The 18,919-nt window shown below is 37.2% G+C and overlaps 1 protein-coding gene across 1 annotated transcript in view; it reads left to right on the forward strand.

The window, feature by feature from the left end:
- Positions 1-16,874: 16,874 nt before the first annotated feature.
- The window catches only part of LOC132818522 (uncharacterized), a 44,909-nt gene continuing 42,864 nt past the window's right edge, over positions 16,875-18,919 (forward strand). The window contains exon 1 of the mRNA XM_060829582.1: positions 16,875-16,948. Within this exon, the coding sequence (XP_060685565.1) occupies positions 16,875-16,948 (74 nt within the window). The remainder of the gene's footprint in view (positions 16,949-18,919) is intronic.

Genomic DNA, 18,919 nt, shown 5'->3' on the forward strand with positions numbered 1-18,919 from the left:
ACCATTTCACCATTCTCTGGTATAAAATCTTGGAAATCTCTTCTAATAATACTGAAGGTGGCCCCACTACCATATGGATGGTGGTGGTTGAAGAACGTAATTCATCTTCTCAAGGATGTTTAGGCATGATCAATACCTACTGGCTCAGCCAGCATTGCCCATGTCCTGCAAAAGAATAAATTTGTCCTTTGGCTGACCCAGATATTGATTGTTCAGACCTTTTACCTTTCTGATATCGTTGGTTTGGTCGAGTCTGAAGGACGAAAGTGAAGTAAGGTCAGCTTTATAGAGTTTGCTCGCTGATTCAGTTAGCACAGGAACTGTAACAAAACCTCCTGTTACAAGTAAAAGCTTATTTCACACTTTGAAATTTAAACATTCAGAACTTTGAGGAACTTTTACATTCAGAAATTAAATTTTTCATTTAAAATAAGACCAGAACTACCTGCCATAAATGATATATGACTATAGTCTAGTTTAACAGTCCTGTCTTTGCCTCTCTTATCCAATCCAGATAGGAATATTATATAGGTGGGCAGACATGGTAAATAAGTGATAAGAGAGTTGAATTAAAGGTTTATCAATAAGGTAATAATGTCACTATTTCTGCTTTTCTGAATTAGCAATGTGTCAGTTTTGTGAAAATTCACTATGCATAACTAAATGACATGCAATGTTTTTTGTGTTGGATTTCTTCAATACAAAGGCTATTCTTTCATGTTTCTCTTATCACAGGAAGTGATGTTACGCAAAGGTTTGATCCTGATGAATGTTTTTTGCCCGAAACATATGACATAAATTTATGTTTATTTACCCTTTTGACACTGAAATTGTTTTGTCCTTTTTAAGCCTTTCAATACCCTGCATGATCTATTACATCACAATCAAATTTCATTTTAACCCTCGACTCTTGTTACTTTATCAAAGCTCCTTGTCTCTGGTAACATCCTAGTGTATCACTTCTGTATTGCATCTAGTGTCTTCATACCCTTCCATAATTGTGAAATTAAACACAATAATCCAGCTGGGGTCAGACTAGAGCTTTAGGTAAGTTTCATAAAATCCTTGCTTCTGTACCTGCTTTTGGTTCTACTAATAAAGCCAAGGATCCCAAATCCCCTTATAACAATGTTCTAAACTGAAGAAGGGTTACACCTGAAATGTCACCTTCTGCATCTCCTGATGTTGCCTGGTTTGCTGTGTTCTTCCAGCCTCCTTCTTTTCTACTAAACTTACTGGCAGTCTGGTGTTTAGTTTTCCAAACATGAAGGAAACAAATTAGCGGCTTTCATTTGTTTGCCTTTTTAATTTCCAGCAGATTTAGTTTAAGGGAAAAAGACCCACTTTTTAATAGGCCAAATATATCTCCAGAAGCAATTTCATTCTTCTGTAAAATATCCTGATTTTAATTGAACATGCTACCCATAATGACAGTGAAGATATTATGCCCAAGCCCAAATAAATCCAATTCCTTTCATGGTTTGTAAATTTTGTTTATTGATGCTACAATCGAGTAAATTGCAATCTCAAAGAAATGTCAGTTAGACTAAAGATTGCTCTAAAATTACTAATTAACTATGATTCCTGCTAATTATTAAAAATCAAATATTTGATCTTTGAGTCTTTTCAGTGTGGAACTTTTACTGCACTGTGACACTGATCATTATTCTTGACACTAGCAAACATTGCCTGGAATGTGAGTGGCACCAAGTCTTGTCTTCAGGAGAAGAACCTAACTCTGTTCCTGGATAAGTAAACCCATTTCATTGACCAGCATCTTGGTTTCACCCCTGATTTATTTAATGTAAGTGAAAATCTCAGGAGCTGTGTACTGCATTTGATCTTGAAAAGGAAGGGGAAACAGACTTTCATATTTCCTGGACATGATTTAAGGCACGTTAATTATTTTAAAGCTTCTAGATTAGTGTTAAACATAAAATTCATTCGATATAAAATAGCACTCATCTGGTGATGGATTCCAAAGGAGGTTACTGAAGAGAGCTGGATATGTATTGAAAGTGATTACATGAGAGGGCTACAGGGATAAGTCTGGAGAGTGGGACAAGCTGGGTGCTCTTTCAGGACTTGGTATAGATGGGTCACAAGACGTTCTGTACTGTAAAATTCAATGATTCTATGAGATGAATAACATTGATGCATTCAAGTGGAGAGGTAGCTAAGCACATTTGAAAGAAAAGAATAGAAGGATATACTGTCACGGTGAATTAAAAAGAGAGAGCTTGGGAGGGGAATAATGTTGAGTGTAACTGCCAGTAAAAACTAGAGTCAAATGATCTATTTCTGTGCTGTACTCTTATAATACTATGCATAAAGAATTTGCCAAGATATCATAGGAATATCTGTGCCTCAATCTGGGATTCCATGCAGGGGTGAGTATTCAAGGGATTTCAAGGGATATATTTTGTCCCCAGGGATCCATCTTGGCATTTTGTGATTGATGTGAAGTTCTGAGGTAACCAGTACTGGCAGAACACTATTAAGTCATGATAGTATCTAGGAAGGCAATATCACAGCTGACGTATAGTCATAGGCCAGTTGGGGACTGAAATCCTTCCAGTTGATAGATGTGTTCCTTGGTGACTTGATGGTGACATATATGCAACTATTTCAAGTGAGGAATTCACTACTGGAGGCAAGACCCAGGCCCTTTGTACCTGCAAGTCCACATCCTTTGTAAAATGAATGTACTATGCTGAAATACATACACCCCTTCAAAATCCTCCCCTCCCCCTCCATACTGCTCTAAGCAAGTTGTGTAATTACTTTTACATTCTTCAATGGGGAAGCAAATGAGATCACTGTCCTGCCATCCTCTTCAGCCTGCTGAACATTGTCGTTCAGGAACAGCATCTAGAAATCAATGTGGCAGCTGGCACCAGTATTTTAAAGTTCCTGCCCACTCCAGGGGATTACCAAAGATAACATAGGACATAAGGCACAGAGACAGGCAATTGGACCCAAGCAGTCTGTGTCAGCATTTATGTTTTGCTCAATCCTCCTCCCCACCTTTATATATCTAAAGCTGCCATTGTAACCTCCCTTTCCTTATCCCCTTTGCTTGTCCAGCTTCCCCTACACCCAACCAAAATATATTGATTAATTCTGCAATCATTTGTACTCCAAATGGTCCTGCTTAACATGCATTAGGAGCAGGAATAGACTTCCAGGCCGCTCAAACATCCACTGCCATTCAATAATACCATGTCTGATCTGCTATTCACAAGCCCACCTAGCTTCAATAGCATTGCTCTGGCTTGCTTGTCAAAAATCCATCTGACCTTGCCTTAAAAATATTTAATAACGTTCCCACCCATCCCCTAACTCCCTTTCCAGTCCCGCCTCCTCCCTTCCATCCCTCTGACAGACCCCTCTTTCCAGTGACCAGCAGGATTCATCCCTCCCATCGACCTACCAGGTCGTACTTATCACCTGTGTTCACCTATCACCACCTCATCAATCTGCCCCCTCACAATCGAAAACCCTGCGCCTGCCCACCGCCTCCCCCCCGCCATCTTATCTGCAACTCCCTCTATCCCCACCTCCATTCCTGAAGAAAGGTTATACCAAAAAACACCAGACTTCTCCACCTACTGATGCTGCCTGGCTTGTTGCGCTCTTCCAGCCTCGTGCTAGTCTGTTTAAAAATATTTAGGAACTCTACTTTTGTGTCCTTTTAAGGAAGAAAATTCCAAAGAATCATGACTTTCTGAGAGAGAGAAAAAATCCTATTCATCTCCACCTTCAATGGACAATCTTTTTTAAAAAAAGTGACCCTTAGTCCTAAATTCTCCCACTAGAGGAAACATCCTTACCAAGGATGTCAAGACCCTTCAGAATCTTGTATACTTCGATCAAGTTGCCTGTGGGGACAAACACCAGGAGAAAAGATGCAGAAAGTTGCAACACAAAATGATTTGGGTTAACCTGTACATGAAATGCAAAAAGCTAGCACACGGGTGCAGCAGATAATCAGGAAGTCTAACGTAATACACCCATTTCTTGTGAATGAATGAAAAGAACATTGCTAACTTCCCTAATCTCTCATAAATGAGTGGCTTTTTGCTAGGCCAGTTCAAAATAAGTTGAGTCGAACAAGTGGTCCATATTTTCCACTAGCCATTGAGCCGTTTTTCCAGAGTAGATGAGAATTGTTCAGGAGATCTCTGCACAATCTCCATTATATAACAGTCCAAAGGAATTGCCTCACAAGTTGAAGATTCCACTAGGCAATTCATCAAGACCTCCAAAAGTCTCCATTATAATTGGAGAGTATGGACCATTTTAATTAAGTTAAAAAGTCACTTAGAAAGGTTCGACTATTAAATACATAGTATAACACCTGTGTAATTGTTAACCAACTCCAAACTTAGCTCTCTAACCCCCATCTACACCTCTTACAATTTCTACCTTATCTCAACCATCTTGGCACCTTATCCAACTCTACCCTGCCGCACACTCCCCACCTGTATATTCTATTCAATATGCCATCATAGGCCATTCATATTTGTTTACAGCTTAAGAATTAAAATGAAAGCAAGTGGTGATTAGCCATTTTAAATCAAAACAATCGGCTAGCAGGAGTGATTGGCAAGCACGTTATCACAATGAAATTTGCAAGTACCTACTACAAACATGACAAGAAAAAACAGATTGCAGTTGCAATGCAACTTACAGCACGTAACAGTGAATAGGATATATTACTGTATTTCAACTGATTGATTGATACCTTGAAGAATGCAGTCACACTTAGCAAACACCTTTTATGCTAATGAGTTGTGATATAGATTACGTTTCGGAATAAGTTATAAGAAATGCGAGCAAAGCAAAGACAATGCAGTTATCTATTTCTCTGAGGTATTCAGAATTATTTTGTCACCATTCATTTTTAATTGTCAAAAATGAAATCTTTACTGATAAAAGTTATGTAAGATGATGTAAGTTATTTACAACAACATGAGGTAGCCTGAGCAAATTAAATATAAAGCAGATCCAATACATTAGATATTTTAAACAACATTTTGAAACATAAATGAGAGTTGTTTGTTCACCAAATGCACCCTATAAAAACAAGTTCACTGACTTAAAGCTTAATAGTCAATCTCATGTGGAGCTGCACAAGGGGATTCAGGACCAAAAACTCAAATGAAGGCAGAGCCCAGAAAGTTAGTGTTCGAGAGGTGAAGGTGGACTTCTAATAGGCTTCCTTGGTCTTCCTTGACCCGAATCTAAATAATGCAGCAAGGTGATTCTGTAAAAATGTAACAAAGGCCCTCATCTCTGGCTGTCACATTTCTTCCATTTCCATTATGAGTACATTTCAAAGTTGTTTCATTGGTTGCAAACTACTTTTGGACACCCAGAGGTGTGAAAGGTGTAAACATAAGAACTAGGAGCAGGAGTAGGCCATCTGGCCCTTCAAGCCTGCTCCGCCATTCAATAAGATCATGGCTGATCTTTTTGTGGACTCAGATTCACTTATGTGCACTCTCATGATATCCTTTAATTTCTTTATTGTTAAAAATTATCTTAATTCTAAAAACATTTACTGAAGTAGCGTCAACTACTTCACTGGGCAGGGAATTCCATAGATTCACAATTATCTGGTGAAGAATTTCCTTCCCAGTTCAGTCCTAAATCTGGTCCCTCTAATCTTGAGGCTAGCTCCTGATTTTACCTACCAATGGAAACATCCTCTGTACTTCTATCTTATCTATTTCCTTCATAATCTTACATGTGTCTATAAGATCCCCCCTCATTCTACTAAATTCCAATGAATATAATCCCAGTCTATTCAGTCTCTCCTCATAAGTCAACACCCTCAACTCAGGAATCAACCTAGTGACTCTCCTTTGCACTCCTTCTAGTGCTAGTATATCCTTTCTCAAGTAAGGAGACCAAAACTGCACACAGTACTCCAGGTGTGTCCACATCAGCACCCTATACAGCTGCAACATAATCTCTCTGCTTTTAAACTCAATTCCTTGAGCAATGAAGGACAAAATTCCATTTGCCTTCCTAATTACTTGCTATATTACAGACTAACCTTCTGTGATTCATGCACAAGGACACGGAGGCCCCTTTGCATAGCAGCATGCTGAAACTTTTTACCATTCAACTAATAATCCTTTTTACTGCTACTCTTACCAGAATGGATGACTTCACATTTATTAACATTGTATTCCATTTGCCCACTCGCTTTTTGATGTTCCTCTGCAAAGTTTCATGGTCCTCTGCAGTCTTTGATCTGCCACTCACCTTAATATCATCTGCAAACATTGACACACTACACATGGTCCCCAATTCCAAATCATCTAGGTAAATTGTGAATTATTGCAGTCCCAACATTGAACCCTGAGGCACACCACTAGGTTCTGATTGCCAGCCAGAATAGCACTCATTTATCCCCACTCTTTGTTTCTTGTTAGTCAAATAAACCTTTTTTCCATGCTAATTATCTTATGCAGCAGCCTCTTGTGCAGCTCCTTATTGAAGGCCTTTTGGAAATCTAGATACACCACATCCACTATGTCCCCGTTATCCACCTTGCTCTTAACGTCTTCATAGAATTCCAAAAGATTTGTTAAGCATAACCTGCCCTTCATGAACCCATGCTGCGTCTGCCCAATAGGATAATTTCTATCTAGGTGCACTGCTATTTCTTCCTTGATAATAGAGTCAAGTATCTTTGACACTACAGAGGTTAAACTAACCAACATCACACTTGTTCTTTTCCAATCTGCTGGAAATGCCCCAGAGTCCAGCGAATTTTAGAAAATTACCACAAGTGCACTTGATTTTTCTCCCACCATCTGTCTTAATACCTTGGGAGACTTATCTATCCTTAGCTCCATTAGCTTGCCCAACGTTACCTCTTTCATAATAATAATTAATTCCAGGTTCTCACCTACCTTTGTCTCTTTGTCAATTACTGGTATGTTATTAGTGTCCTCCACTGTGAAGACCAATACAAAATACCTGTTCAATGCCTCGGCCATTTCATCATATCCCATGCCTAAATGCCCCTTGTCATCCTCTAAAGCACCAACATTTACTTTCACCACTCCTTTTCATTTTATATATTTAAAGAAACTTTTGGTATCTGTCTTTATAATCTGTGCTAGTTTTTTCTTATGTTCTATCTTACTTTTCCTTATGGCTCGTTTTGTGGCTTTCTGTTAACCTTTAAAGTTTTCCCAGTCTTCTAGTTTCCTGCTGTTCTTGTCCACTTTTTATGCCTTCTCTTTTAATTTGACAATTTCCCTTATTTCCTTCGACACCTTTCGCAGATTATCCCTTTTTTTCTAGTCCTTCCTTTTCACTAGAATATACTTTTGCTGAGCACTTTGAAAAATCCTTTGAAGCTGAGCACTTTGAAAGTCCTCCAATGCTCGTCAACTATCCCACTATAAAGTCTTTGTTTCCAATCTATTTTAGTCCTCCCTCATTCTATTGTAGTCTCCCTTGTTTAAACATAGCACAATCCTTGTATTGGATTTAAACACAAGTTGTTCCTTTGAATAGGGAGGTGGGCAAACAAGATAATATGTTTAAATTGCACTCAAAAGAGACGGTATGAAATCCAGTACACAATTGCAATAGTCTCATATACATAATTTGTTTCTAAAATTTGTTAAAGGATATAAGTAAACAAGGAAGGTTGCAGAATAAACTTAGCCTTGTATGAAATTAGGAAGATTCGGCCAAACATTAACAGAAAATTGATATCTTGTTTTACTTTCTATCATTAATTCAGAGGAATCTCAGTTCTTACCTTGTTCCTGTACGACCAGGACCAAGGTAGTGTTCCGGTAACATCCTGGAGTGGTGTGTGTTTGGTGAAAGATGTGTGATCGCTTATATTACATACAACCATATGAGTGTGTTTCTCTTCAAAATTGAAATGACAAATCAAATCATATGAGTTAAACATTAACAAACCTAACAATTAATAAATAAATCTAAGAATGCAAAATACTAGTTCCACTTTCAAAGGGATGTTTCAAGCTAGAAACATTAGATGTTTTCATTCCATAAAAAAAAATGAATTCTGCTTCTGTGGTTAGTAACTGACAGGACCCCTGTTCAAAGTTTAGCTCCAGCATTGAAAGTGACATTATGGTATTTTGAACAAAAACCATCATGTAGATAAACTTTTGAGTTAATCAACATTAAGACTGAGGTTGGAGGGGCACTCTTTCTTTCCTAGTTTCTTTGGTTACAACAAGAATTAAAGTTAACCAGGCTGTTGATATGGCCAATTATCTAAGTATGAGGATCAGAAATGTATCAGCTTCAATATTGTGAACAAATCAGCCAGGATTTTTTAGTCAATAACAAATAACAGATTTCTTCCAAAAATATAAACCTAAACAATAATGCAATGTTTAATCAGAAACAGTTTGTACAACAAACATATAATTTATACATATAAACACCTTTCCGTCTGCTATAAGGTTGGAAGTGGGGATGATCACTGATGATTGCACAGTGTTTAACACCATTTATGACCCCTCAGATACTGAAGGTACCAACTCCAAATGCAGCAAGACCTTGAGCTGATAAGAGCCTATAAATGTGGAGTCACGCAAGTGCCAGGTGATGACCATTTCAAACAAGACAGAATTTAACCATTAGTCCTTGATGTTCAATGGCATTACCATCACTGAATCTCACACTATTAGTACCCCAGGTCTTACTATTGGCCAGAAACTGAATTGGATATAAAAATATTCTGGCTCCAAGAGCAGTTAGAGGCTCAGAATTCTGTGGCAAAATAATTTACTCTCGTCTTGCCACCATCTACAAAATACAAGTCAGGAGTGTCTTCATTTGCAGGATAGTGCAGCTCCAACTGTACTGAAGAAATTTGGCACTGTCCACAACAAAGAAACCTGCTTGATTGGAATTCCATGCACTATTTTCACCACCAAAGCACAGCGACGGCAATGTGCCATCTACAAGATGCACTGCAGTAGATTAACAAGGTTCTTCTGACAGGGCCTTTCAAACTCATGACTTCTATCACTGAGAAGGACAAGGACAGTAGAGGCACAGGCACACCACCATTTGCAAATTTCCCTCCAAGCCACAAATCATGCTGACTTAGAACTATATTGTAATTCCTTCACTGTTGCTGAATTAGGATCCTGAAACTACCTTCCTAACTGTACTGTGGGAAATCCTATACCCCAAGGAATAAAGTGGTTCTGCAAGATATCTCACCAACACTTTCTCCAGGACAATTAGGATAGGCTGGTCAAGCTAGCAACATTCACATCACGTGAGTGAATAAATGTAAACCTTCTAATAAACCAAAACAAAGTCTGAGGGAAAACAAAAATACTTTTCTGAGTGCTAACTTTGAAGTACAGGGTTAAGCTTGTAAAAAAGGAAAAGTTACAAATTATCCAAAATGGTGTTCTGTGTCTCTCCAGAACAGTTGCAGCTGGCTCAAATCCCTTTAATGGACATGATGTGGTAGTTTCCAAGAAAATTCTCTTCAGGAATTTTTCCCAAGTAGAAAAGATGCATTTTGTTGAGAGTTTTCAGCTCATACACTTGCTGAGAAGAGTCAAAAAGCAGGACAAAGTAAGCTTCTGACAAATCAAGTTTTCCCTTGCTGTGTTCAAAAATTGACTACTTATTCCACAAACTGGAAGTCCTTTTTTTTCCTGAAAGTGCTCCAGACTGAATGACACTAGCAAGCTTCTTACTCCTTGACAGTGCAATACTGTTGCTATTGTACCAGTTCCTTTTCAAAAGCAATCTATTTTATGTTTTAATTTAAAAGTTGAAGACATATTTTCCCACAGTAATCGACAAACCCCGAGTCCTCTTAACCCTTTAATCTCACTATTTAAGAAATATACCATTTGTCCTATTATTCACAATGTTGCAGATGTTCTAATGTCCTGGTAATGGATCACTCTTCAAGCAACTTGGTGAAAAATCATTTTTGAGCTGAGGCATGCAGGAAGAAAACTAACAGGGTACCTTGTGTCATGCCCATTATAGTAATTCTTGTCAATTTCTTGCTGCAACAGCATGTATTTTTATATATACATGCTGTTGTACTGCAACAATTGTAGAATTGTTGCAGTACAGAGGAAGGGAACTTTGGCCTATTATATTTGCAACCAATCTCCAAGTGACTAACTTACCTAGTGCTATTGCCCTGCTTCTCCTCATTACCATGCATGTTCTTTTTCATGTCATTGTTGCTTGTTTTGCCATTTATCTTAAATTTGTGTCCTTTCATCTCCTTCCACCTTTGGGATCAGTTCTTCCCTACTAACTCTGTCCATACTCCTCATGAATACCCCTATCAAATAGCTTGCAAATTTCTCTTCATTAAGCAATAAAGTCCCAAATTCTGCTATTTAATTACTTAAATGAAGTTCCTCATCTGTGGAACTGTTCTCATGAACAATTTCTGCACTCTCTCCAATTTCTTACATCTTTCCAAAAGTGTGGCTTTAAATAAAATTGAAAACCAAGAGCTGTTAGAGAAGGATGAATTTAGAATAATTAGCTTTACCATGGAAAAGCTGCTAGGAAAATTACTGAACCCAAAGGCTGAAAAGTCTTCAGAACTGTGTGACCTATAGCCCTAGCATCTTAAGAGAAGTGATGGCACTGATAATAGATGCATTGGCTGTAATCTTCCTAAATTCCTTAGTTTCCAGAACAGTTAATTAATCTATTAGATTATTTTGATGTGGTGATGACATTAATTGTGGATAGATTTGAAGTATTTGGATTTTAAAAAGGCATTTAATAGCATACCACATCAGAGATTGTCGCACAAAATAGTAACACATGATGTAAGGGGAACATCATACTAAAGGATTAGTTAGCTAATAGGGCATGAGAGTGAGTTTAAATGGATTTTTTTTTGGGTTGGCAAGTTGAAACTAGAGTTCCACAGGGATCAGTGCCAGATTGTTAGCTATTTACAATCTGTAACAATGCTTTTGACAATGTATGATAACTAAATTTGCTGTTGACACTAAGATATTAGTGTCATAGTTTCATAGAGATGTACATGCGGAAAACCAAGTTGCCATGTGGAGATAGAGTCTGCAAAGGGATATAGATAGTATTATAATCCCAGCTGATATTATTAATGGACAAGTCAGATCCCACATGGAACTCTGGCTTAAAATATCATTATTTTTAATTTAACAAATCATCTTTCACTGCAATACAAACATGCAATGCTATAGATTTGGATTTAATAATAAAATGGAAGTTTATTATGCAAAAGAAATTCAGATAAAATAGGAAAGCCAAACTATTTACAAAGAACACAATTTGAACAAGGTCAAATCACAAAAATACAATCCTATCTATCACAACATCGTCATTTTACAGGACTCAAACAGCAGAGAGAATTTCCTTCCCTATCACATCTTTAGTTTTGATTTTACAGTTTATCTCAATTCCCGTTCTTGAGAATTTGGTAGTGCTTTTTGAAAATTAACCACATACTTGATCTTAAAATTTATTAGCTTTAAGAAACACTGTCAAGGCTTTACAGGAGTACGTATGGTCTGGAGCTTTCAGATAAAATCCTTACTCTGAGCAAACCTATTTCCTAACTTTCCTGAACTATTCCATTTCTCCAGGAGAAACTGTTTCATGCATCTAACTATAAGCAGTACTCCTCAGTTTCTAAGCTATTAATTTTTCAAGTAAGCAAAAAAAGAAAATTCCTGATTCTTCTAACTGAAAGCAAATAAATGCTCTATAATGCTTCCTCTGTCCATTTGTAAAATGCTCTCAACGGAAATAAATTCCAAATATCACTCCAAGGATTCCCTCCCATATTTGTTAAAATAAGTCATATATCCAGAAATATGAGAAGTTAATCATTCAACTTCCTTATATACCAAATCATTGGGACAATCTTAACAATAAGTTCTCATCATGATCTTCGAAGTTTGTTGCCATCTTTCGAATACTTTGAGATTGTGGGTGAGAAGTCGAAGATGTAAATTTTTATTTTGCAATTAGTCATGATTTTTTCCAATATTTATAACTTAAGATTTAATGTAAGATATGATTGTATTACTTTGTTAATCCATCCCTTGTTAAAAAAATTGAACAAACATCTTTGCTAATATTTTTACAGTAATTTATACAAAAGGCACTGTTTTAGGAAAGCATATACAATCATTAAAATATATTGATTCCCAGTCCTGGTTTTATGTGGGAGTGCTACACACTTAAGACTCTGCTAGTGGTTCTTCCAAAGCTGCGTTCTGAATTAAAGATAATTAGGGTTTTCCAGCTACTTCACATTTACTGTATGTCTAGCAAAATGTAACCGCATATTTATGTAACTCTGGCCAAAAATTATAATTTTAAGAGCCCTCATTAAATTTCATTATGATACTCAGATGAGACTACCATCCGATGGACCAGTACTCATTCCTCATTGCTTGGTATCTGAGGTGGCTTCCACTTCCTTAATAATACTTTGTGTTTCAAATAATAATATTCATGCATTATTTCTGATTCAATGTCTAACTAAGCTGCTTGGTAAATTTCCTTAAATTCCAATTGTTTTGATGCAATTCTATTTTAAAAAATGGACTAAACATACCAGTCTGACTCTTTATAACTTCATCCTTTTTAATTAATTTTTGAAAATTGTATTTAGTAAATTATTTCCCAATTCATCACTCTATTTCATAAACTCCCTTTCTTACTGTCAGCTGTGGAAGTGATTTCCCTCTATATGATTTGCTGATATAGTTTATAGATATTCACAAATTTCAGGAGACAGAATAACATGGATAAACCATACTGATGAATAGGGAATTTTCATTCCCTAATGTTGGTTTGGAAGCATGTATTCTAATTTTGTGCTGAACAAAACCATAGCTGACAGCACTATGTATATTTTGTCTAAATGTTAAATTTATGTTGGCCTATTTTACGGCAATTTTCAGTTTCTACTAATATGCAAATTTCCTATGATAACATGGTATCACGAACTGATGTGAAAGATTAGGAAATGTGTTTTAGAATTATTTATTCATACTATAAGATTTAATGCTTTTACCACAAAATAACGTTTGAATGTTAGCAACATAAGTTAGGAATCAATACAAAGTCAGAAAACATTTATATTAAAGGATAGCAACACATGGCAGGATTGCATAATATTTTCAGTTATTTCTTTCCCTTTAATAACATGATGATAATACATGGTGCAGAACAAGCTTGAGCAACTTTTATGAAGGTTACTGAGATTTATAAAGTTGGTTTAAACAAATATTGTCGGCTATTGACCTAAAATCGTTTGACATAGGCATGTTGAACACTCTGACATAGTTCAAGATGACTCCCGAACTGTTTCCATTATATTATCTTTTGGAAGTCCTGCTAAAGGTGTTTTGTAAGAAAGTAAACAAATGTTTCAGACATGTGATTTGCCTTCATAAAAATCAACCACAAACTGTATTTCTAATTGCAACTACTTCAAAGCCAAATCTGCTGAACTGCCAAACTTAGTTAGAAAATATTTAATTCAATAGTTATTACAAACTCAACTTTTAAAATATTCTCAGAATCTTCTCACTTGCATTAACCCAAACAAAATGATTCAGCAATAAAACCAGTAGACATAATGCAATGGCGAGACTACATATTCTGTTTACATTATTTCTGAGTTAGTTGTAGAATGCTTGGGTGAAATTATAACCCACAGAAAATTCTTCCATTTGCAGGGATTTAGATTCAGGCTCATGGGCTGAATCTTACATCTTTTGGCTAAAGATCAGTTTTGTCCAGTTTCATTGGAGGGTTTCTTGCCAAAAGATGTGGTGAAATCTCTTGCCATATCTTATTAAACTCACCTCATGAATCTGCCTGCCCCAATGGTGCTCTCTTGTCTGATTTTAGCCCCATACTTTCACTAACTATTCTTTTAACAATGTTCCATTCACCAGCTACCCAGCAACTCTGGCGCCCATATCAGATTGGCCAATCTGCACACAGACAAGGACTGGAATTTCAAAGCTCAGATCCTGACTTTGGTGGGAATGTCTTGTTTAGAACATTTGGCAGTATAAGCTGGTGAGCTCCTAAGAATGACAGCTCTGCAACTAGCCCAAGAAATAATGCCTCCAAGGCCAAAGGACTGTACTACCAGATAGGTCCCCTCCACCATAGCTGCACAAGCTGGAACTACACTGAGATGTAGTGGGAAGGAAAGTAAAAAACCTTTAGACTGCACTTGTTGACATGGGTGACAGCACACTGTATATAAAGATATATGTTTGCATAAATGTTACTTGTTTTACAACAGACTGTTTGTTTGAAACACTGTCTAGTCCCTTTGTAACTATACCAGCATGGTGCCTAAATGTATATCCCTACAGCTGATCCATAGATCGACGTGTTGAGAGCTTGATGCTGCACTTGAAGGTAAGATGAACAAGTCCTATGTAGGGCAATAGGTTATACTTTACCCTCCATGGTCAAGCATGCATATTCTTTGCCTGGCTTCTGTGTGTGCAAAATGAATGAAGTGGTTAGCAATATATGGGGCAGCAAGCTGTACAGTACAAAGGGGGCTAATGTCTTAGGATTTAGAGGAATTGGTGATCCCATGGATCTGTGTCCTGTAACATGTGTGGGTCTATGCATCATGTTCTAAAGGACCTCACATCAGTGCTGTATGAGACATTTATCTCACCCCTTCCAGATATGGTCACAGTCCGTTTCCTTTCTTTACTGCAACATAACATAAGTTATCTTCTGCAACTGTGGCTGATGATCCCATTAAACAAACCCCTAATTGATGTCCAGCATTGATACAGCCCATTCTTCCACTGAGGCCATTGTGAAGCTGACAACACGCCTCCTGAAGATGAGGTTTCGATACTTGGATTAGTGTGGGGTTATGCCTTGCCATTCAGTCCAGACAGAGTGCCCCACATAATTCTAGCATGTTGTTCTCAGCATAACTACAGTAGTCAAATAATGGATGTGATGGACATTGAAGTGCTGTGAGAGTGACAGCTGTCCTCTAAGTTGGAAGATAAGGACATTGAGCAAGAAGAACATCACCTTCAGCACGAGAGCAATGTGAGCAGTCAGGCACAACAAGCAGACTGGATTTAATTGTCAAAAACCAAAAGAACTACCGATGCTATGAATCAGATTTGACACATTAATTGCCTGGACTTAATTGATACAGGATTCCAACAGATGAGGGCTGGCTGCAGTGATCATCCATTGACTTAAATTTGTTGTTGCTCACAAGCTAAGCTGTCTGTGTTTGCTCCCAGCTGCACTTTTTGTTGGTTTTATTTCTTTGCTTTTGCACATTTTTAATAACAATTTTTACTTTCCTTCCCACTACATCTCAGTGTAGTTCCAGCTTGTGCAGCTGTGGTGGAGGGGACCTATCTGGTAGTACAGTCCTTTGGCCTTGGAGGCATTATTTCTTGGGCTAGTTGCAGAGCTGTCATTCTTAGGAGCTCACCAGCTTATACTGCCAAATGTTCTAAACAAGACATTCCCACCAAAGTCAGGATCTGAGCTTTGAAATTCCAGTCCTTGTCTGTGTGCAGATTGGCCAATCTGATATGGGCGCCAGAGTTGCTGGGTAGCTGGTGAATGGAACATTGTTAAAAGAATAGTTAGTGAAAGTATGGGGCTAAAATCAGACAAGAGAGCACCATTGGGGCAGGCAGATTCATGAGGTGAGTTTAATAAGATATGGCAAGAGATTTCACCACATCTTTTGGCAAGAAACCCTCCAATGAAACTGGACAAAACTGATCTTTAGCCAAAAGATGTAAGATTCAGCCCATGAGCCTGAATCTAAATCCCTGCAAATGGAAGAATTTTCTGTGGGTTATAATTTCACCCAAGCATTCTACAATGTTTGAAAGCTTTCCAGCATGTGATGCTCCCAGATTGAGCAATTGAGAAGCCATGCTGAGTATGAGGGAAAGAGTGGTACACCTTTAGACAGGGTTCAAACATGGTATGGTGCTAAGGATGGGTAGTGTAGCTTGAACCTTGTAGCTGTAGTTACAATGACAGTAGAACAGACAGGGTGATGATGCTACGTAGTAATACTTCTTTGGGTGTGAGCTCGTATTTGTAATGAAGTATCAACTATGCAACCTGGGAGCCTTAAGAGCTTTTCTTTTTCATATATCTCCAACAATGTAAATGAAAGCTAGCAGCAATTAACTTGATACATAGCTGGGCTTTAAATTTGGCACTGTGCTGGAAATCCTGGCAGTGGAAAATACTTCCCATGGCTGGTAAGGGCACCATAGCACAAATGCCCATTATTCAAACAGCTATGTACATAATGAGGTGAGCAATACAAAGTCGCATGAGAAAACTCACAAGAGTTCACATTTTTAAAAATTCCACAAAACTCCCTAAAGTTAACACAGCTCATTTCAGGTAAAATTCTGGTAAAATAGTTTCTATATTTTTGGATGACATCAAATTGTAGTGGAAAGTCAATACTACATACCAAGATGGAAAGAAGACAAGAAGTTACAAGAAGGCATGAATATATTTCCAGAATGGGTCTATAATTGACAAATAAATTTCAACATAGATAAGTGTGAGATATTACATTTTTGTAAGAAAAATAGACACCACATAATAACACTGGAAAATAAAAATCTAAATAGTGGAGGAGCAAAGAGATTGAGAAATACAATTTCACAAATCAATAATATTTGTGACACAGATTAATGAGGCCATAGCAAAAGCAAACTGGGTGCTCGTATTTATTTCTAGGAGGATAGAATTGACAAGTTGAGAAATAATCCTCAACTTGTCTCAAAGAACCTTGATGAGATTATACTATGAGCACTGTGTACAGTTATGAAGTCACTGGAGAAGGAACAAAACAGATTTCCAATGATAAAATTGAAATGTGGTATTATACCTATGAAGTTGAACAGACTGGCTTACTCAATGGTCAGACAGAAAAGGGCTGTTTTTTCTCCCCTGTGCAAAAAGCAGCCGTTGACCAAGTAGTGCAGACTGGCACATTCCCAAGGACGGCATGCATTGAAGTTCGGGTCAGCTATTGCAAAGGCACAAAATGGAAAGATCACTGTCCAAGGCCCTTCCACCATAGTTTGTTGAAATATTTGGACTGTACGTAACAGAGAATGTTTGATATGAAACTCAAATGTGCATTGTAAATATAATCATAATAGTGTTATGAGCTACTTCATGTACTGTATTGGAAAAAAATCTGATCTGTATCACACTTTATGTAGTATCAAATTTTAACTGATACATAATATACATTTTAAAAAATAACGTACTAAAGAATGTTTTGGGGAAAAAAAAACATGAAAGGGGAGACTTGGCATAAAACTTAGGAGTTTGAAAGCTTACCTGTTAAACAAAATAATCACAGAATACCCAAATCAAGAGATAACAGATCAAAGATGACAGTTAGGTGTGGGGATGATGTAATGAATGCAACTGCTTGTCAAATAAACCTTTGTAATGCTATAATTTGACTGCTCAAACATTGTACTGCAAAACCCCTATGATCACATGAGAGAGTAGGACTTCTTACATGCTCATAACTAATAAAGAACACCCATTTTAACAAGTTACCTAACTCTCAAGGTATTTTTGGTTCCAGGTCAAGCTCTTACCCTTTACATGTTGATCAGATGGACATCTTTTTTCTTTTGACATGTAAAGCTGTGTCTTCATGAAGATCTTTAAAACTGTGAAAAGGTTTTGACACAATATACAGAGTATTCCAATCAGGGGAAGAACAAAACCTGAGGTCATTTAGAAGATAGTCAACAAGAAATCAAATAGGGATTTCAGAAGAAGTTGCTTTACCCAATGGTGAGAACGTGGAACTCGATGTCACATCAAAGCAAATATTATGGATGTATTAGAAGATAATGCTCATAGAGTTAGGGGCTAAAAGTGGGAAGAAGCTCAAGTGGAACATCAACACCACATCAATGGGTGTTGTATATTTTAGGTAATTCTAAGGGGAATCATTCCTTAAGATTTTAATTATTATTTTCTTTTTGTGCTTCTTTCTTTTGTCTCTCTCTCTCTCTCTCTCTTATTTCAATTTTTCTTTCCTTCTTTATTTCACTTTCTGTACCTGACTTGAAATGAGGTTTCTGTTCTAACTGATACTTACTGGTTCAGGTTCTATTATTGTTCATTAATTATTCCACAATCCCCTGTAAAAATTGCTATGGCTTTTGGATAATTGGCTGGCAGCAATTTGCAGTTTAAACTTGTAGAAGTTCAAGTACATGTACAAGTGTAAATTAAGGGTTTATTGCTGATTGCAAATAATGGTCCCATTCATGACCTTGTTTAGTTGAAGTAAATTTTTTTAAAAAATCATAGGATTGTTACAGTGCAACATGAGTCCATTTGGCCTGTATGAGCTATCTGCAAGAGCAACTCATCTTGTACCACTCCACTACCTTCTCCCCACTGATCCACAAATCTTTCCTCTTCAAGTAATAGTCCAGTTCTCTTCTGAAAGGCATATTTGAATCTGTCTCCACTATGATCTCAGTTTTTATATTTTAGGTCCTAACCAATCACAACATAAAACACATTTTCCTCATGTCATTATTATTTCTTTTAACAGTCACTAAAATTTGTCTTCTCTGGCTCTTGATTCTTCAACTTATGCAAACAGCTTCTCCCTATTTACTCTTTCACAACTAAAGATTCAGTGAGAGGTGAAAGTTGTAAGAAAGGCATGACCGGTAACTTTCGTACATTGAGAGTGGTTCATGTATGCAATGAACTGCCAGAGGAAATGGTGGACGCAGGTACAGTTACAACATTTAAAAGATATTTGGATAATTTCTGAATGAGAAAGGTTTGGAAGGATATGGGC

This window comes from Hemiscyllium ocellatum, chromosome 9 (assembly GCF_020745735.1).
Source record: "Hemiscyllium ocellatum isolate sHemOce1 chromosome 9, sHemOce1.pat.X.cur, whole genome shotgun sequence".
In the NCBI taxonomy this organism is placed as follows: Eukaryota; Metazoa; Chordata; class Chondrichthyes; order Orectolobiformes; family Hemiscylliidae; genus Hemiscyllium; species Hemiscyllium ocellatum.